Source organism: Culex quinquefasciatus, chromosome 2, assembly GCF_015732765.1.
Source record: "Culex quinquefasciatus strain JHB chromosome 2, VPISU_Cqui_1.0_pri_paternal, whole genome shotgun sequence".
Taxonomy (NCBI): domain Eukaryota; kingdom Metazoa; phylum Arthropoda; class Insecta; order Diptera; family Culicidae; genus Culex; species Culex quinquefasciatus.
The window spans coordinates 203602570-203619520 of NC_051862.1; the positions used below are offsets into that span (position 1 = coordinate 203602570).

The 16951-nt window shown below is 36.0% G+C and overlaps 1 protein-coding gene across 1 annotated transcript in view; it reads right to left on the minus strand.

Annotated features, from left to right (window-relative positions):
- Window positions 1-1334: 1334 nt before the first annotated feature.
- LOC6038884 (clavesin-1) overlaps window positions 1335-16951 on the minus strand; it is a 44255-nt gene continuing 28638 nt past the window's right edge. Inside the window, exons 2-5 of the mRNA XM_001848531.2 lie at window positions 2563-2794; window positions 2405-2499; window positions 2003-2347; window positions 1335-1942 (exon numbers count right to left, since the gene is read on the minus strand). Coding sequence (XP_001848583.2) covers window positions 1640-1942; window positions 2003-2347; window positions 2405-2499; window positions 2563-2716 — 897 coding nt within the window. The 5' untranslated portion in view covers window positions 2717-2794 and the 3' untranslated portion in view covers window positions 1335-1639. The remainder of the gene's footprint in view (window positions 1943-2002; window positions 2348-2404; window positions 2500-2562; window positions 2795-16951) is intronic.

Genomic DNA, 16951 nt, shown 5'->3' on the forward strand with positions numbered 1-16951 from the left:
GAAATAATGTTTTCATGACAAATAAAGTTTCTTAAATAAGTCATATTTTTTTAAGCTCTTGAACATTTCATTCTTTCTTTAAAAAGCTGACTTTTCGATTTGCGACGTTTTACTGCAAACAGCTCAATGTTTTCGAATATTTGGAGCAACTTTTTAAAATATGTTTGCCCTTTTTGGTGGTGTTGTTGGCGCTGCTGGTGCTGATAAGGATGTGTCCGAGTTTGTATGGCTGTGTGCCGCTCTCCGATTGATCAAATTTTCTGATCATCTGATTAATTCAATCCGAACTTTACGAATGTTTTCAGAGCTTAAAAAAATTCCAATTCTTTGAGAAAATGAATACTATCGCTTGAACTTCAGGAATTCCCGGGAAATTTATCATATTTTTTTACGGTAATTCCCGGGATTTTTTTTTTCCTGGGACAGGCAATCGGACGCACTCAAAATATAGCAATTTAAAAGCAAATAATTTAAATATGAAAAAAAACCCAAAAAATATGAAACGAACAAATTTAAAAAGCTGTAAATTAAAGAAAAGTTAACACACTATCAGAATCAAACATAAAATAAACATGATAAATACTTGTGGTTTGGTTGAGCGTTTTAGCAGAATGCATTACTAGGAATACAAATAAATACAAATAAAAATACCAAAAATTAAAGCAGAAAAAACATATACCAAGAAAAGAAATGTTTTTCATTTGACAAAATTGGCTCAAAAAGACCTTCTCAACAAGGGGAAAAATTAAAATCTGGTCTGTAGAGGGTTAAGCATGAAAACTAGCAAATTAGTTCAAACCGTTAAAATGCATATCCGTCCTTTGCTAGTGTTAGTCCAGAAAATATCTATACCTTAACTGATCAAAATTGGGTAAATTTTGAAGGTGTGAAATTGGATAAATAATTATTATGTCTTGAAATTAAATTTTAGTTCAATAAATTACGCATAAAAAGATGTAAAATTGACTAATATTAATAACTAATAATATTACAGATATTCAGACACCTGGGAATAGGCACCTTTTTCCTGAACCTGTGTGGCAAAATAATCAACCATGCACACCCCTTTATTTTTGTTATTTCCACAGATTAAAGTGAGTACGCATGGTTGCTCAAGATAATTTGATAGCATTTATACTCGAAATTTCAAATTTAAGTTATTGGCAGGGAATTCACCTAGGTCCAATTCTGTTGATTGGAGCATTTTCTGGGAGCCCAAATCTATTATACCTTGACGAAGCTGAAATAAACTTCAAAATTGACGAGTTGCGTATATTTTACCTACTTTCCAATATTCTGTGATTCGTCATCATATTTGAAACAAAACAAATAAATTTATAAAATATTTTTCGTGTATATTTGTACAAAACTAACACTTATGAACTTCGCACAGTTCCTAAATTCTAATAAAATTCCCCTCGTTAAGTCTTTTCTACAGATGTCTAGAAACAGATCGGTCAACAAATTTCACTTATCAACACTAATGTTTTGTAGGCTACATAAAGCAAGCTTGATCGATCGGTAACCGGACAGTCTGTAGTCTACTCTAGCCTTTCATACAGCAGCAGTCACAAATCGGATCACAGACGTACGCATCGCAATCGTCCTCCAGTCCTCGAACGCTCCTCACGAAAGGACATCACTCCTCGGTGGCCGGTTCCGCCACGTAGCCCAACTGCTCGAGCTCTTGCACGACATACTCGCTGCGCGACAGATGATCCAGCCAGTACGTGTACGGATATTCCGGCTTGGTTCCCCCGTACCGCTCCGGCAGAAACTCCGGATCGATGTGCTTGTGCAGCGAGGCACGGTCCGTCCCGTGGAAGTACAGCCTCTCCTTCATGCGTTCGTTCAGCAGCGGCTTGAAGATCTGGAACACGGTATCGAACACCCAGCCCTGGTTGACCACGTGGATGGCGGTGGTCCGCACGGGCATGCAGGTCTACAAGGGTAAGCTTGTTTGAGAAATTGATCAAAGTCGAGGATATTAACTGGAACTTACCACAATCAGAGCGATGATTTTTTGAGCCACCGAAGGGCTAACGTGCCAAGCGTGGTTCAGCGAAAGTCCCTCCAGATCCATGATGCCAACTCCACCGACGACCTGCGACATTGGCTCCAACGACCCGACCTCCAGCATCAACAGTGTTGCTTTGAAGATGTCGTTGATGGGTACCTTTGACGGTCGCCAGTTGCCAAACCTGAAGAACAGAATTCGCCGACCTTCCTGATCCCGGTAGGGTGAAATCGATATGATGTTGTCGTCTCCCAGCGATCGGAGGGTCATCGGGTTCACGTTCTGGTGCAGCTCTGGGTTACTGTTGCGGAACTCGTAGTATCGGCACATCTAGAATAGATTGTTATCAATGATTTATTGAACGTGCTTATCAAATTAAGGCATTACCAGTTTATAGGCATTTTCCACCTTCCAGAAGCGAGCTCGCAGGAATTTGGTCAGATATTCGTCATCCACCCGGTGTGGTTCACAGTCTCCACGTTCTAAAATTGAACAAAATTTGATTGCAGTTCCTCAAAACATTCACTCCCAAACAAATCTCTCACCATAAATCATATCCCTAAACTCCTGAATCAGCAGGCAAGTCTTCTCGGGATTTTCACCATTTTTCCTCGCCACCTCGGCGACCTTCGGCGGTAGCTCCGTCTCCAGGTCCAGCGAGTGCTTGACCCCTTCCACTTCCGGCATCCTGTTGGGCATCAGCGGTGGCTTCCAGACGTGACCCGGTGTGCTCGCCTTCGCGGGTCGAATAACGACCTTCTTCTTGGTTTTGGGCTTCTGCAACGGGAAATAACGAAGGGAGTATTCGTTAGAATAATTTTTTTCTGATTGAGCTTGAATGAGCAAAAAAATCTTAAATAATTTTGACCGAATGCTTCTAATGCAATTTGATGGAGACTAGCATGTAGCTGAATATCTCCTGTAGGTCGATAACAATACCCAATTAAAGACGGTCATTTCCTGAGCTTGAAGCGAGTTTGCTTTTACCTTTATCAACTATTTGCCTTAGAGGTATTTACTCTTATAATTGGTTATTTACGCAATTTGCATTTGACATGTATGCTGATAACATTTGTGATATAAATCATGTTTTGATTGCCTAGTAAGCTGCTATATTATTGTTACACACACAGGTTGAAGATTTTTAACACAAAATAAATTTTGAAATGGTGCTAATTGTTCTGTTTCAAACTTTTCAAATTCTGTAAACAATCTTCTTTTTTTGTGTTTCAGTTATGTGTTTAACATGATATAACAAACTGAAATCATTACAACAATCAAATTTTCCTTTCAAATTTTGCATTCAATTTAATATTTAAAACTTTCAAAATATGTGTTCTACTTTTTAGAACTATATAAAGTATGTAAAAAAGTAAGTAAAAAAAGTATTTTTCATAACGGTTTACTTTCAGAGCAATATAAACGTCTTGAAAAAAATCATAAAAAGCTCTACAAAAATTTTATTGGTTTACTGGGATGAAAATTATGCATTCAAGTGTAGGTATTAAACAGTTAAGCAAACTACTTCATTTTTAAATACAGTTTTCAGATTTTTTCTAGGGATTTGATTTTCCTTGTGTCAAGGATGTTAATATGGGAAAAACTAAGATTGGTTTAGGGTTTTCTTCTTTCTTTTTGTTTTTTATAAACATTTTTTATATTTTTTATTTTCTTTTCTTCTGAGTAAATGATGCTATTAAGTTCTTAATTTAATGTACTTCATCAAAACTAAAAATAGACAATACTTTGTTGTTAAAAACCCAAAGTTTATCTTTCGCAATAATTCTTTAAAAGAACAAAAATTGCTTGAAAAAATGGATTTTTCAATAATATATTAAGCACAAGAAATGCGCCAGTCCTCGACTTAACAATTCTTTAAAAAAAAGAATCTAAAAGGATTTTTCTCGGAGGCTGTCACCTAATAACATTCAAAATTATTTCAATTAACATTCAACCCAGGTAGATATTCAACCCTTTTGACTAGTTAGAAGCATAAACTGTTTAACTAGCTGCAAAGTTATGTTTGCCACCCGGGTCGGAAAAAGATAGTAGAACAAAATTATTGATATTTCAACTATTTAAGCATAGAAACAAAAACATAAACCATATGAGAATATTTTGAATATAAGCAAAACAAGGTTTTACATTAGGATAAAACGAAAATGACTTTTCATGGTATGGTGAAATCAAAATATCATAAAATGAGATAACCCATGGGAGATTTATACGTAGAAAGTTGTTTTTCACCTTCCTGATTAAGAATATGTTTAATACAAAATACTCTAGGCGTCATCCATAAAGTATGTCACGCTCTAGGGGGGAGGGGGGTCTGAGCAAGTGTGACATTGCATGTTGTAAGTATAGGAAAAGCGTGACAAAGGGGGGGGGTAAATTTTGGCTGATTTTAGCGTGACGTACTTTATGGATGAAGCCCTATCGGTGAAAATTGCGTTTTTCAGAAAAAAGTGGTTTCCCATGTAAGGTAACATGAGAAGAAGCGCATGGTGGATTAAGTAAATTTTAGTAATTTGTAAATTAGCCTTGTTTTATGTCGTATTCAAAATACTTATAAAAAACGCATAAGTAGCCATGGCAAGTTGCTCAAAAAAAGTCAGTTTTTTATTATTATTTTACGGGTTGAATTCCATTTCAAATTCAAATGCAAAGCGAAAGCTCCTGTTACGTTCAACCAAGCTCATATTTGGGATTTGGGTTCAGTAAGCCTACAGCAGACCTGCCCAACATACGGCCCGGATCCGGCCCGCGACTGTTTTTCAAAATAGTTCTATGACCGGCCATTAGGGCTGTTCATGAAAAATGGAATAAATAAATTGATTGTCTGCATTAAAAAAAATAAGCTTGAGAGCATATTTTATCATATTATAACAACATGCTTCGTGTTTGAATTCAATTCTTTTAAATTCTAAATCGATATTTTTAAACTGAAAAATCGTGCAAGAAAACAAAGTTATCAATTTTGTAACATAGTGAAATTTATGAAAAAAACTGGATTGTTGTCTAAAAATGTAAAAAAAGACAATATATTTAAATTTCTATCAGTTTTAACTTTGTTTACTAAAAATTTAAGTTTTTCAATTTTTTGAAATAAATAAGTAATCAAAAACTAATGTTTTTTTCCAGAACAACTTTTAAGTGATCAAGTTTTTTTAAAAAAAGCTTAAAAAGAAAATTATTTATACTAAAAATAGATCGCTGCAAATATTTTTAAAAATATTAAAAAATGTCTCAAAATGAGTCAAGAAATTAGGGAGCAAAAAATATGTTTTTTTTCATAAAAAAATGTGTTTACTTTTTCAACTCTTGTCAAATATCAGTTACGGCCCGCGACTGCTTCAGAAAAACCAGATCTGGCCCGCAGGGCCAAAAGGTTGGGCACCCCTGGCCTACAGGAACAAGACCCTGAATGCTAGCCATAATTAATTTTAGTTACATTGTAGTTTTGATTTTTCAATTAAAAATGAGATTTTCTCCAATCAAATTAACTTTGGACTACATAACTGAGTTTTACAATATTATTATCTGGCAACACTGTTAAGATAAAAAGTCAGTCGTTTGTCATTTAGATGAAAATTACTTTCGAAATCAACTTTTGGCAAACCTTTGCATAAGAAATTTGAATATTTTTTAAGATGAGTCAGAAATATCGATTATCTAGCTGCATTTTCAAAACATATCGGAAAATAGTTGATAATCATTGATATGTTACTTATTTGCTGTAATTGTTGATTGCAGTGTAAAACAAAATAAAATAACATCTTTTTTCTAATGCCAAACTGCTTATGTTCGCCTAAATGTCCCATATTCAAGAACAGCAAGCTGAGAAAAACGCAATTCAAGTTTGTCCCACACTTAAGGCTACTTGTTAAGTTTTTATGAAAAAACTGAATTTCCTCCTGATTCGATCAGGGGCAGCAAAATTCAGCTTTCGTCCATCAAAATTCATGCATTCCCTTTCCTTGACGACAATTCGATGATTATTTTCTTGATAGAAAAATTATTACAAGTCACGCAGTCACGAACATACATTGGAATCTAATTTCCATAAATTATTCCAGCTTAGTAATGCTGAATCATCACGAAGGGCTCAAATGGACATCCAAATCCGTAAAATCCTTCAAACATTAGAGTGCAGCCTCAAAATGATCACCTTTCCCATTCCATTGAATCGGTTTGCTCAATTTGCTCAAGGATGTTCAATGTTCATTTTTCATCCAACCGTACAAACAGCAAGTACATTGAAAAAAAACACAAATCAATACTTCTTGAGAGCAGCCGCACATGGCCTATTCAAACATTTTTGGGTCAAAGATGTTTGGGCAGCTCAAGGTGGCAACACCGGCGACGGCCGGCGGCGCCCGCAGTGCATAATTATAATTACCAAAACATCGGGCAATTACACTACTCTTCGATCTTATACCGCTCTCTCGCTATGGGCGCTCTCTGGCCAGGTTTGGGCAGATTGATCTTAGAATTCCACAGTGAAAAACTGGCCTTGGAATTTGACAAATGAAAATAATTTCACCTTTTTCAAAAAATCATAAAAAGAAACATTGAAAACCTTTTTTAAAAAAAATTATCATTTTTGCTCAATGTGTATCAACTTGAGTCATGACTCGTGAGGGTATCGTGCCGCAGTTAGATTGGTGTTCAATAAATCTTTATTTTACTCTATGATGTGTGTTCACCGAGGTAACGCTCAATATAACTTAAATTGCTGTTATAATTTTTGACTTGGTTATTTATCCTCTAAGTTAGTGGATATCGATAGTAACAGAAGTTAACAGCAAACTTTGGTGAAATTTCTTAATATTTTTAAGGTTATGTTAAGGTCAAAATCTCGAGTTCTCCAGCACTAACATTCGTTTTTTTATCAAATCTTAATTTTCACGATTTTTATGTTCAGTAATTGTTTGTTTTTCAGCTTAACTAAAGTCTATGTTAAACATGTTTTAAAACGTTGTTTAGTATATATGTGATATCAATTTTGACAAACAAAAGTAAAACTATTTATCTCTGTAAAGTTTTGATCTTCTTCCTCAGTGAATGCGCAGCGAAACTGTCTGTAAACTGTCTTGTTTAACAAAGTTGCAATAACGTTGATAAAATCTGTTGATAAAACGTATCCCTTATTATATCAAATAGATTTAGATAAAATTTCAATCAATCAACCAACACATTAAGATCGAAGGATTAGGTTCTAAATGATCATCAAGTCTGTAACATCATCGTTGATCTCTTGTAACAACCAAAATGTGTCATAACTTTAAGCTATTACACCGGCAATTGTTCCTTTACTGCATAGATTAACAGTAATGAACCGCAATTAGAACCTAATCAAGGTACTAGCACTGTAATATCCAGTATTATAACGCACTCGTCATAAGATAAATTACCATTTTAAACATTGTAATGCGGCTGGTTCTCCTTTCGCCAACAGATTGAACTCAGGTCTTTTCAAAAAAAAAGAGTTCAGTATTTAAAAAAAAAATCTCGCACGGTACGCAAACAACTCCCGACAACACTGTGAACCGTTACAAGCGCAAACGCAAACTGAAGCCGCCACCGATGGCCAGCGTGGTCAATATCGCATGAACTTTGTGGGCTTTGCCGAAGGAATGAAGATCGTTCGATCGTCCAGTAAACCGCGCGGGCGCGTCATGCGCAAAAACGTGTTTGCGCGAGCACGAGTTGCTTTGCGCGCACAGACAACTGTTATTCTTACCTCGTTGAGATTTGTTTGCATTTTTTTTCGGTGAAAATATAGGTGTGTGTTGCTCAGTGAGTAATAATGTAATTAATAATTATTAAACGGTGATCGGGAAGGTTAACAAATTATGCAGAAAGAGGTGTGAAAACGTCAAGGTTCAGTAAACTTTAAAGGGATTTACGCACAAAATAAAAATATCATCTTGTCGGTGAAATATCACAAAGGAATCTTCAACGATGCAATTTTGTACACCCAATGTGCAAAAACTACCCCAGAAAACCAAGCGCGTGCTTAATTCTCAGCGTGTGGTAAAACATTTTCACGTTTATTTACAAACCACTTCTTATGCAACCCTAGACAGGAAGGGCTTCCACGTGTTCCAATGAAGTCAACTATCATATTCGGAACTCACTTTAAAAACTAACTTAATCCACCTATGTGGTTGATGCCTTCCTCACTTTTTACCAACAATGGGTAATATTAGTGGTTTGGACACATATTTCAGCTATTGTTTTAGATCCAGAAAAATAAGTACACAGATATAACTTAAGTGGTCATAACTCGAGGCAGGGTTGCCAGATAATCAATGTTGTGGACTCGTTGGAAAGGGTTTTCGATAACTTAACCAACGATGGGTCGGATGAAGGATCCGGACATCGTTTGCATACATTTAATTGAGATCCGGCTTCAAAAAAGTACATAAATATCACTTAAGTGGTCATAACACGAGACAGGGTTGCCAGATCTTCAATGTTGTGGATTCATTGGAAAGGTCTCTCGATTACCTAACCAACGATGGGTCGGATGGTGGATCCGGACATCGTTTGCATACATTTAATTGAGATCCGGCTTCAAAAAAGTACATAAATATCTCTTAAGTGGTCATAACTCGAGACAGGGTTGCCAGATCTTCAATGTTGTGGTTTCGTTAGAAAGGTCTTTCAATTACCTAACTTACGATGGGTCGGTTGATGGATCCGGACATCTTTTGCATACATTTAATTGGGATCCGGCTTCAAAAAAGTACATAAATATCACTTAAGTGGTCATAACACGAGACAGGGTTGCCAGATCTTCAATGTTGTGGACTCATTGGAAAGGTCTCTCGATTACCTAACCAACGATGGGTTGGGTGATGGATCCGGACATCGTTTGCATACATTTAATTGAGATCCGGCTTCAAAAAAGTACATAAATATCACTTAAGTGGTCATAACACGAGACAGGGTTGCCAGATCTTCAATGTTGTGGACTCATTGGAAAGGTCTCTCGATTACCTAACCAACGATGGGTCGGATGGTGGATCCGGACATCGTTTGCATACATTTAATTGAGATCCGGCTTCAAAAAAGTACATAAATATCTCTTAAGTGGTCATAACTCGAGACAGGGTTGCCAGATCTTCAATTATGTAGACTCGTTGGAAAGGTCTTTCAATTACCTAACTTACGATGGGTCGGTTGATGGATCCGGACATCTTTTGCATACATTTAATTGGGATCCGGCTTCAAAAAAGTACATAAATATCTCTTAAGTGGTCATAACTCGAGACAGGGTTGCCAGATCTTCAATGTTGTGGTTTCGTTGGAAAGGTCTTTCAATTACCTAACTTACGATGGGTCGGTTGATGGATCCGGACATCTTTTGCATACATTTAATTGGGATCCGGCTTCAAAAAAGTACATAAATATCTCTTAAGTGGTCATAACTCGAGACAGGGTTGCCAGATCTTCAATGTTGTGGTTTCGTTGGAAAGGTCTTTCAATTACCTAACTTACGATGGGTCGGTTGATGGATCCGGACATCTTTTGCATACATTTAATTGGGATCCGGCTTCAAAAAAGTACATAAATATCACTTAAGTGGTCATAACACGAGACAGGGTTGCCAGATCTTCAATGTTGTGGACTCTTTGGAAAGGTCTCTTGATTATCTAATCAACGATGGGTCGGATGATGGATCCGGACATCGTTTACATGCATTTAAGTGAGACCCGGCTTCAAAAAAGTACATAAATATCACTTAAGTGGTCATAACTCGAGACAGGGTTGCCAGATCTTCAATGTTGTGGACTCATTGGAAAGGTCTCTCGATTACCTAACCAACAATGGGTCGGATGATGGATCCGGACATCGTTTACATGCATATAAATGAGATCCGGATATATGTGAAAACACATTTTTATACATAACTTTTGAACTAGTTATCGAAACTTCAAACAATTCAATAGCGATGTATGGGACCCTATACCAAGTCGATTGCAACTGGTTTGGTCAAAATCGGTTCAGCCAGTGCTGAGAAAACTCAGTGAGAATTTTGGTCACATACATACATACACACACACATACACACACACATACACACACACATACACACACACATACACACACACAGACATTTGTTCATTTTTCGATTCTGAGTCGATATGTATACATGAAGGTGGGTCTTCGAGCTTTTAATAAAAAGTTCATTTTTAGAGCAGGATTATAGCCTTACCTCAGTGAGGAAGGCAAAATTCACTGGAGAATTTGGGCAGCTTTTCAAGCGGTCATTCCACTTACTTTATGTAATATTTCGTCGTGATTGTGCTTTCTTGTCGCACGTTGATTTTTGGGGCCACATAGAGTCAAAAACTCGCCTTCTCAAAACTATAATTCGGTTGGCCAAACAAATCGTGTTTGTTTACATTGCGAGCTTTATTTTATTTTAACGCGTTTCTCTAGGATCGTCAAAAAGCGACATTCGACAAGATAGCACGATCACGTCGATTTGTAAAAAAATGATTCTTAGTTTTCAAGCCCACCTTAGTCTTAGTCTGAACTGGCCCACCTTATTTTCAAACATGCTAATTATAAACACATCAATACTGACCTCAAAACTAAGATACTAATTGGTCTACCTCCAAACTGTCGATCTTAAAAATGGTCAAATGATTTTATTTTTTTTGTTAGCATCGAATACTATCAATGTTAAGTACTTTTTACACAAATTCATACAAACCAAATGTGCGAAATAAGCAATCATGTAGGGGAGAGTGGGGAGACTTGATCCCCGGGGAGACTTGATCCCAAGCCTGTATCTCGTCAGCATGTGGGTAAAACAATTAGCTTTTTTCTAGAAAGTTGTGCGAAATTGACTAAAACTCATTGTAGAAAACAAAGAAAAAAATTAAAAAATGTTTAGATTGAGTTACACACATTTTTCTAAGAAGTGCTGCAAAAAACTTCCAAGAGATCTTTTTTCTTTGTTTTGATAAGTATAGAAAACACTAAAAAATTATTCAAAAAAATATTTTTTATACATGAATTGTTTGATAAACATATCAACTCCAAAACCCTAACGCATTTGACGTTTAATTTATCGTCATACTATTTTTACAATCAATTGTTTAAAAAAGTGCGTTTAGGGAGATTTGATCCCAGCATTTTACAGTCACTGGAATCAGCCTCAAGATTAAATAATTTGGCTGGGTTTTCGTACATAGTTTCCTTCAGTATAGTTGTACATAACTTACTGCAGTTTGAACCATTTTTCAAAAGTTTTGTAAACAAAAATTACCAGCTTTTGTAAACATGCTCAATTTTGGTCTAAAAAAGAAAATTTTAAAAATTTCAAAGAATTTCCGTGTATTTTTCTTTCAGTGTTTGTATTTAAATAGCTTACGCCCTTCTCAAATGTTAATTTCGAGTACAATTGGCTTCACATATACAAAAATGGCTTATATAGGCCTAGGATAACATGTCTAAAAAGGTTCATTGAAATCGGAGAGTGTCGGGTACGAAAGTACCATAAAAATTCCTGGATTGAGCTGGAATTACTCATATGAAATCGCTCAAAGACACCAAGCGTCTCCATTGAATCTCTCTTAGAATGAATCCACGGAGACGCTAGACAATTATGTCAAATATTTGATGGAATACGTTTTTTCGGATTTTGACGTTCACCATCAAATCCGGATGTCTGATTTGACCTAACAGCTATTTAGGTACCAAATTTCCAACTAATCATCATTTCGAGCTGCAAATTACAAAACATGTCTTTTTTAAATGATAAGAAATTTAAAGGGTCAAGCCACCCTCCGTCAAGACATTTTAAGAAATGATTAAGGATTTCAAACTTGATTTTTTTAAATTCCAGATTTCAGGGAATGGACAGAGAACCCACACAAAAGTTTGGAATCTGTAAAATTTGAAGGGGTAATATTGAATTTTTTTATTGGGTTTTATTACCTCAATTTGAACTAAAAGTACAAAAACATTGGAATATTGGTAAATTTACACATGATGTACCCATTCTAAAATGTACATTACTATTATCATGTTTTTTTTTACTGTGCAAAATCAAGTTTAAAATACATAAACCAACAACATTTTCATAGAAAAGGGTTGAACATTGAAACTGAGTGAAGTTTCATTTAATCGCCCTAAAGATAACACTCAGTTCATTCCACTTCTACAAGCGGGTTGGGTTTATTTTGACCGGTCAAACTACACACACCTCTTTTTTTTTTTTTTTTAATTTATATTTATTCAAATTTCTTTTCCATGTACATTCATTCAGTTAAAATATTATTGAGTGTCCAATCACAAACGATGACTTTTCACCTCAATTTTAAATACTAGCCACTTTCATTTATTCATGAAATATTGTAGCTTTCGCTATACAGTGATTTCAAATGTAGGAGGTCCTACATGTACAAAAGGGAAAAGGGATACCTTAAAACTAACTTATAAACTATATAAAGAGCGGATCAATGCAGCTGAAGACTGCAATGATTTTTGTCGAAATGCATCAATTATCTTATTGGACATAACATCCAAAGTGTCAACTTCGGCTAATTGATGAAGTTCACTGGTGCTGAACCAGGAGGAAGTTTCAGAATCATTTTCAGAATTTTGTTCTGAATCCTCTGAAGTTTTTTCTTCCTGGTTAAGCAACAGCTTGTCCAGATCGGCACAGCATAAAGCATGGCAGGTCTGAAAATTTGTTTATAAATTAACAGTTTATTCTTGAGACAAAGTCTAGAATTCCTGTTTATTAGTGGATACAAACATTTAATATATTTGTTACATTTAACCTGGATACTTTCAATGTGATCCTTGTAAGTAAGGTTTTGTCAAAAGCAAGTCCAAGATATTTCACTTGATCCTCCCACTTTAAATTTACCTCATTCATCTTTATAATGTGATGACTTTTGGTTTAAGAAAATCAGCCCTTGGTTTGTGAGGGAAAATAATAAGTTGAGTTTTGCAGCATTTGGAGTAATTTTCCATTCTTTCAAATAAGAATTGAAAATATCCAAGCTTTTGTAATCTTCTTGTGATGACACGAAGGCTTCTACCTTTGGCGGAGATGCTTGTGTCATCAGCAAAAGATTTCTGACATCCTGGGGGCAAATCAGGCAAGTCAGAAGTAAAAATATTGTATAAAATTGGACCCAAAATGCTTCCTTGAGGGACGCCAGCACGTACAGGTAGTTGATCAGATTTGCTATTCTGATAACATACCTGCAGAGTACGATCCGTCAAATAATTTTGAATAATTTTCACGATATAAATCGGAAAATTAAACCTTTTCAATTTCGCAATCAAACCTTTATGCCAAACACTGTCAAATGCTTTTTCTATGTCTAGAAGAGCAGCGCCAGTAGAATAGCCCTCAGATTTGTTGCTTCGAATTAAATTTGAAACTCTCAACAACTGATGAGTAGTTGAATGCCCAAGGCGAAATCCAAACTGCTCATCAGCGAAAATTGAATTTTCATTAATGTGCGTCATCATTCTATTAAGAATTATTCTTTCGAATAATTTACTAATAGATGAAAGCAAACTAATGGGCCGATAGCTTGAGGCTTCAGCAGGATTTTTATCCGGTTTCAAAATCGGAATTACTTTGGCATTTTTCCAACTACTGGGAAAATATGCCAAATCAAAACATTTGTTGAAAATTTTGACCAAGCTACTTAAAGTTGCTTCTGGTAATTTTTAATTAAAATGTAAAAATGCCATCCTCACCAGGGGCTTTCATATTTTTAAATTTTTGATAATAGTTTTTATTTCATTCAGATCCGTATTAAAAACTTCATCTGATGAAAATTCTTGTTCAACAATATTCTGAAATTCTATTGAAATTTGATTTTCAATAGGACTCAAAACATTCAAGTTGAAATTATGAGCACTCTCAAACTGCTGAGCAAGTTTTTGAGCTTTTTCCCCATTAGTTAATAGAATATTATCACCATCTTTTAAAGAAGGGATGGGTTTTTGAGGTTTCTTAAGAACCTTTGAAAGTTTCCAAAAAGGTTTGGAATAAGGTTTAATTTGTTCGACATCTCTTGCGAACTTTTCATTTCGCAGGAGAGTGAATCTGTGGTCAATAACCTTTTGCAAATCTTTTGAATTCGCTTCAGTGCAGGATCACGAGAACGTTGATACTGTCTTCGGCGAACATTTTTCAGACGAATCAGAAGCTGAAGATCGTCATCAATAATGGGAGAATCAAATTTGACTTGGACTTTAGGAATAGCAATATTCCTAGCATCCAAAATTGCATTAGTTAAAGATTCCAAGGCTGAATCAATATCAGCTTTGGTTTCTAAAACAAAATCATGATTTAAATTATTCTCAATATGATGCTGATACCTGTCCCAATTAGCTTTGTGGTAATTAAACACAGAACTATTGGGTCTGGTAACTGCTTCATGAGAAAGTGAAAAAGTTACTGGAAGATGATCAGAATCAAAATCAGCATGAGTCACTAAAGGACCACAATACTGACTTTGATTTGTCAAAACCAAATCAATTGTTGATGGATTTCTAACAGAAGAAAAGCAAGTTGGTCCATTCGGGTATAATACCGAATAAAGACCAGAAGTGCAATCTCTGAATAGAATTTTACCGTTGGAATTTACTTTAGAATTATTCCAAGATTGGTGTTTGGCATTAAAATCACCGATGATCAAAAATCGAGATCTATGCCGAGTAAGTTTATTCAAATCCCCTTTGAAATAATTTTTATTTTCCCCAGTGCATTGGAAAGGCAAATATGCAGCTGCAATCATAATTTTCCCAAAAGAAGTTTCAAGTTCAATGCCCAAACTTTCAATAACTTTTAACTTAAAGTCACGTAACGTGCTATAAGTCATACTACGGTGGATAACTATTGCAACTCCACCGCCATTTCGATTCATTCGGTTATAAGTTATAACTTTATAATCTGGATCACTTTTCAAATAAGTGCCAGTTTTTAAAAATGTTTCGGTTATAACAGCAACATGCACGTTATGAACTCGTAAAAAGTTGAAAAATTCATTTTCTTTCGCTTTTAAAGAGCGAGCATTAAAATTCATAATATTGATGGAATTACTTAGATCCATGATTAAACTTCAGGGTAAGAACAACATCATTCGCAAATTTTAATCCAATCTGGATTGCTTCCATCATGGATGTAGCATTACTCATTGTTTGAATCAAACCAAACAGTGAGTTTTGCAAAAAGTCATTTTTCAAACGTAACATCGCCGAGATCAGAAGATCCCAAAGCGTTGCCAGCAGAAAAATTTTCAAATGAGATTTGAGGTACCTGCCCAATTTCAGAAAGATTGGTAGAGGATTTAAAATTCGTGGATGAACCCGAAACGACGTTAGCATAAGAAATGCCATTGTTGTTACCTAACTTTTCCACGGTAGGGGTATTTCTAGAATTGTTCGAGTGAGACAGCACGAACGTTTGATTTAAAGATGCAGGTACAACCTGACTTTGAGAAAATTTCGGTTTGGATTTCGGCTGATGCTTAGCACGAGAATCCAAAACCTTTTTCTGATGGGGCAATCCCAGAAATTTGATTTGTGATTTCCACCACAATTTGCACATTTAAATTGGGTGACTTCTTTCACGGGACAATTGTCCTTGTCGTGAGAAGAATCCCCGCAAACCATGCATTTTGGAACCATGGCGCAATGATCAGTACCGTGACCGAATGCCTGGCAACGCCGGCACTGGGTCAGATTCTGGCCATTACCGCCATGTTTCTTAAAATGCTCCCACTTTACCCGTACATGGAACAAAAACTGAACTTTGTCCAAAAGTTTCAAATTGTTGATTTCATTTCTGTTGAAATGAATCAGATAAAATTGTGAAGTCAAACCAAAGCGAGAAATATTCCCGTTTGATTTTTTCTTCATTGGTATTACTTGGGATGGGGCAAAGCCAAGCAACACCTTAAGTTCGTTTTTGATCTCATCCACCGACAAGTCGTTGGAGAGACCTTTCAAGACCGCCTTGAATGGCCGAGCATTCTTGGTCTCATACGTGTAGAAATTGTGTTTGTGGTTTTTCAAATAACCAACAAAAGTTTGGTGATCTTGTAAAGATTCCGTCAACAAGCGACATTCTCCTCTTCGACCAAGCTGGAACGAAACGTTCAAATTGCAAGTTTCCTTGCAATTCTTCAGTTGCGTTCGAAAGCTGGCCAAATCGGAGACGGAAGTCACTACAATTGGCGGAGCCTTTACTCGTTTCTCGACGGCAGAAGGCTCAGTACGAGGAGAAGGTTCCATGTCTTCAGTTTCGGATAAAACACCGAAACTGTTTGTCAATGGAATTGGAGGATTGACCTCACATTCAGAATCAGAATCAGACCTCAGAAGAGGCTGTTTTCTTTTCTGTTACCGTTAGCCGGTTTAGCGTTCAAACGCTTCACCGACGTAACGACCAAATCTTCAGAAGATTTGCGTTTACCTTTGTTTTGACGCATTTTGCAAGCAAAGTTCTCTTAAAAGATGGCTTCGTTTGTAAAATACAACAAAATTTCAGGTGGGGTTAGTCTTGAAAAGACTGTTTAGAATTTTGGAAAATAACTCAGGTAGTCTTTAAAAAGACTGTGAATTTTGTTTTGAAATAACTCTGAGCTTAGGTAGTAAAAATACCGCAGCTCTAGTGTCCGTTCACCACGAAGGTTCGCAAGACACTGACTACACACACCTCAGGAGACGCCATATTTGGGTCAATGTCTGATCGCAATTGCAGCGCTCAAGATCCCCTTCATTTTTTCGGTACACAAGTTTAGCTACAATTGGGGTCCTTTCACTTTTTGTTCGATTCATTACTTCGCATTTATTTTTGTATGATGTGAGCTGAGCATGTATTTTAGTCATATTATGGTTTGAGTCAGTGTGATTTGTATGGCTTTGAACGCTGTCATTTTT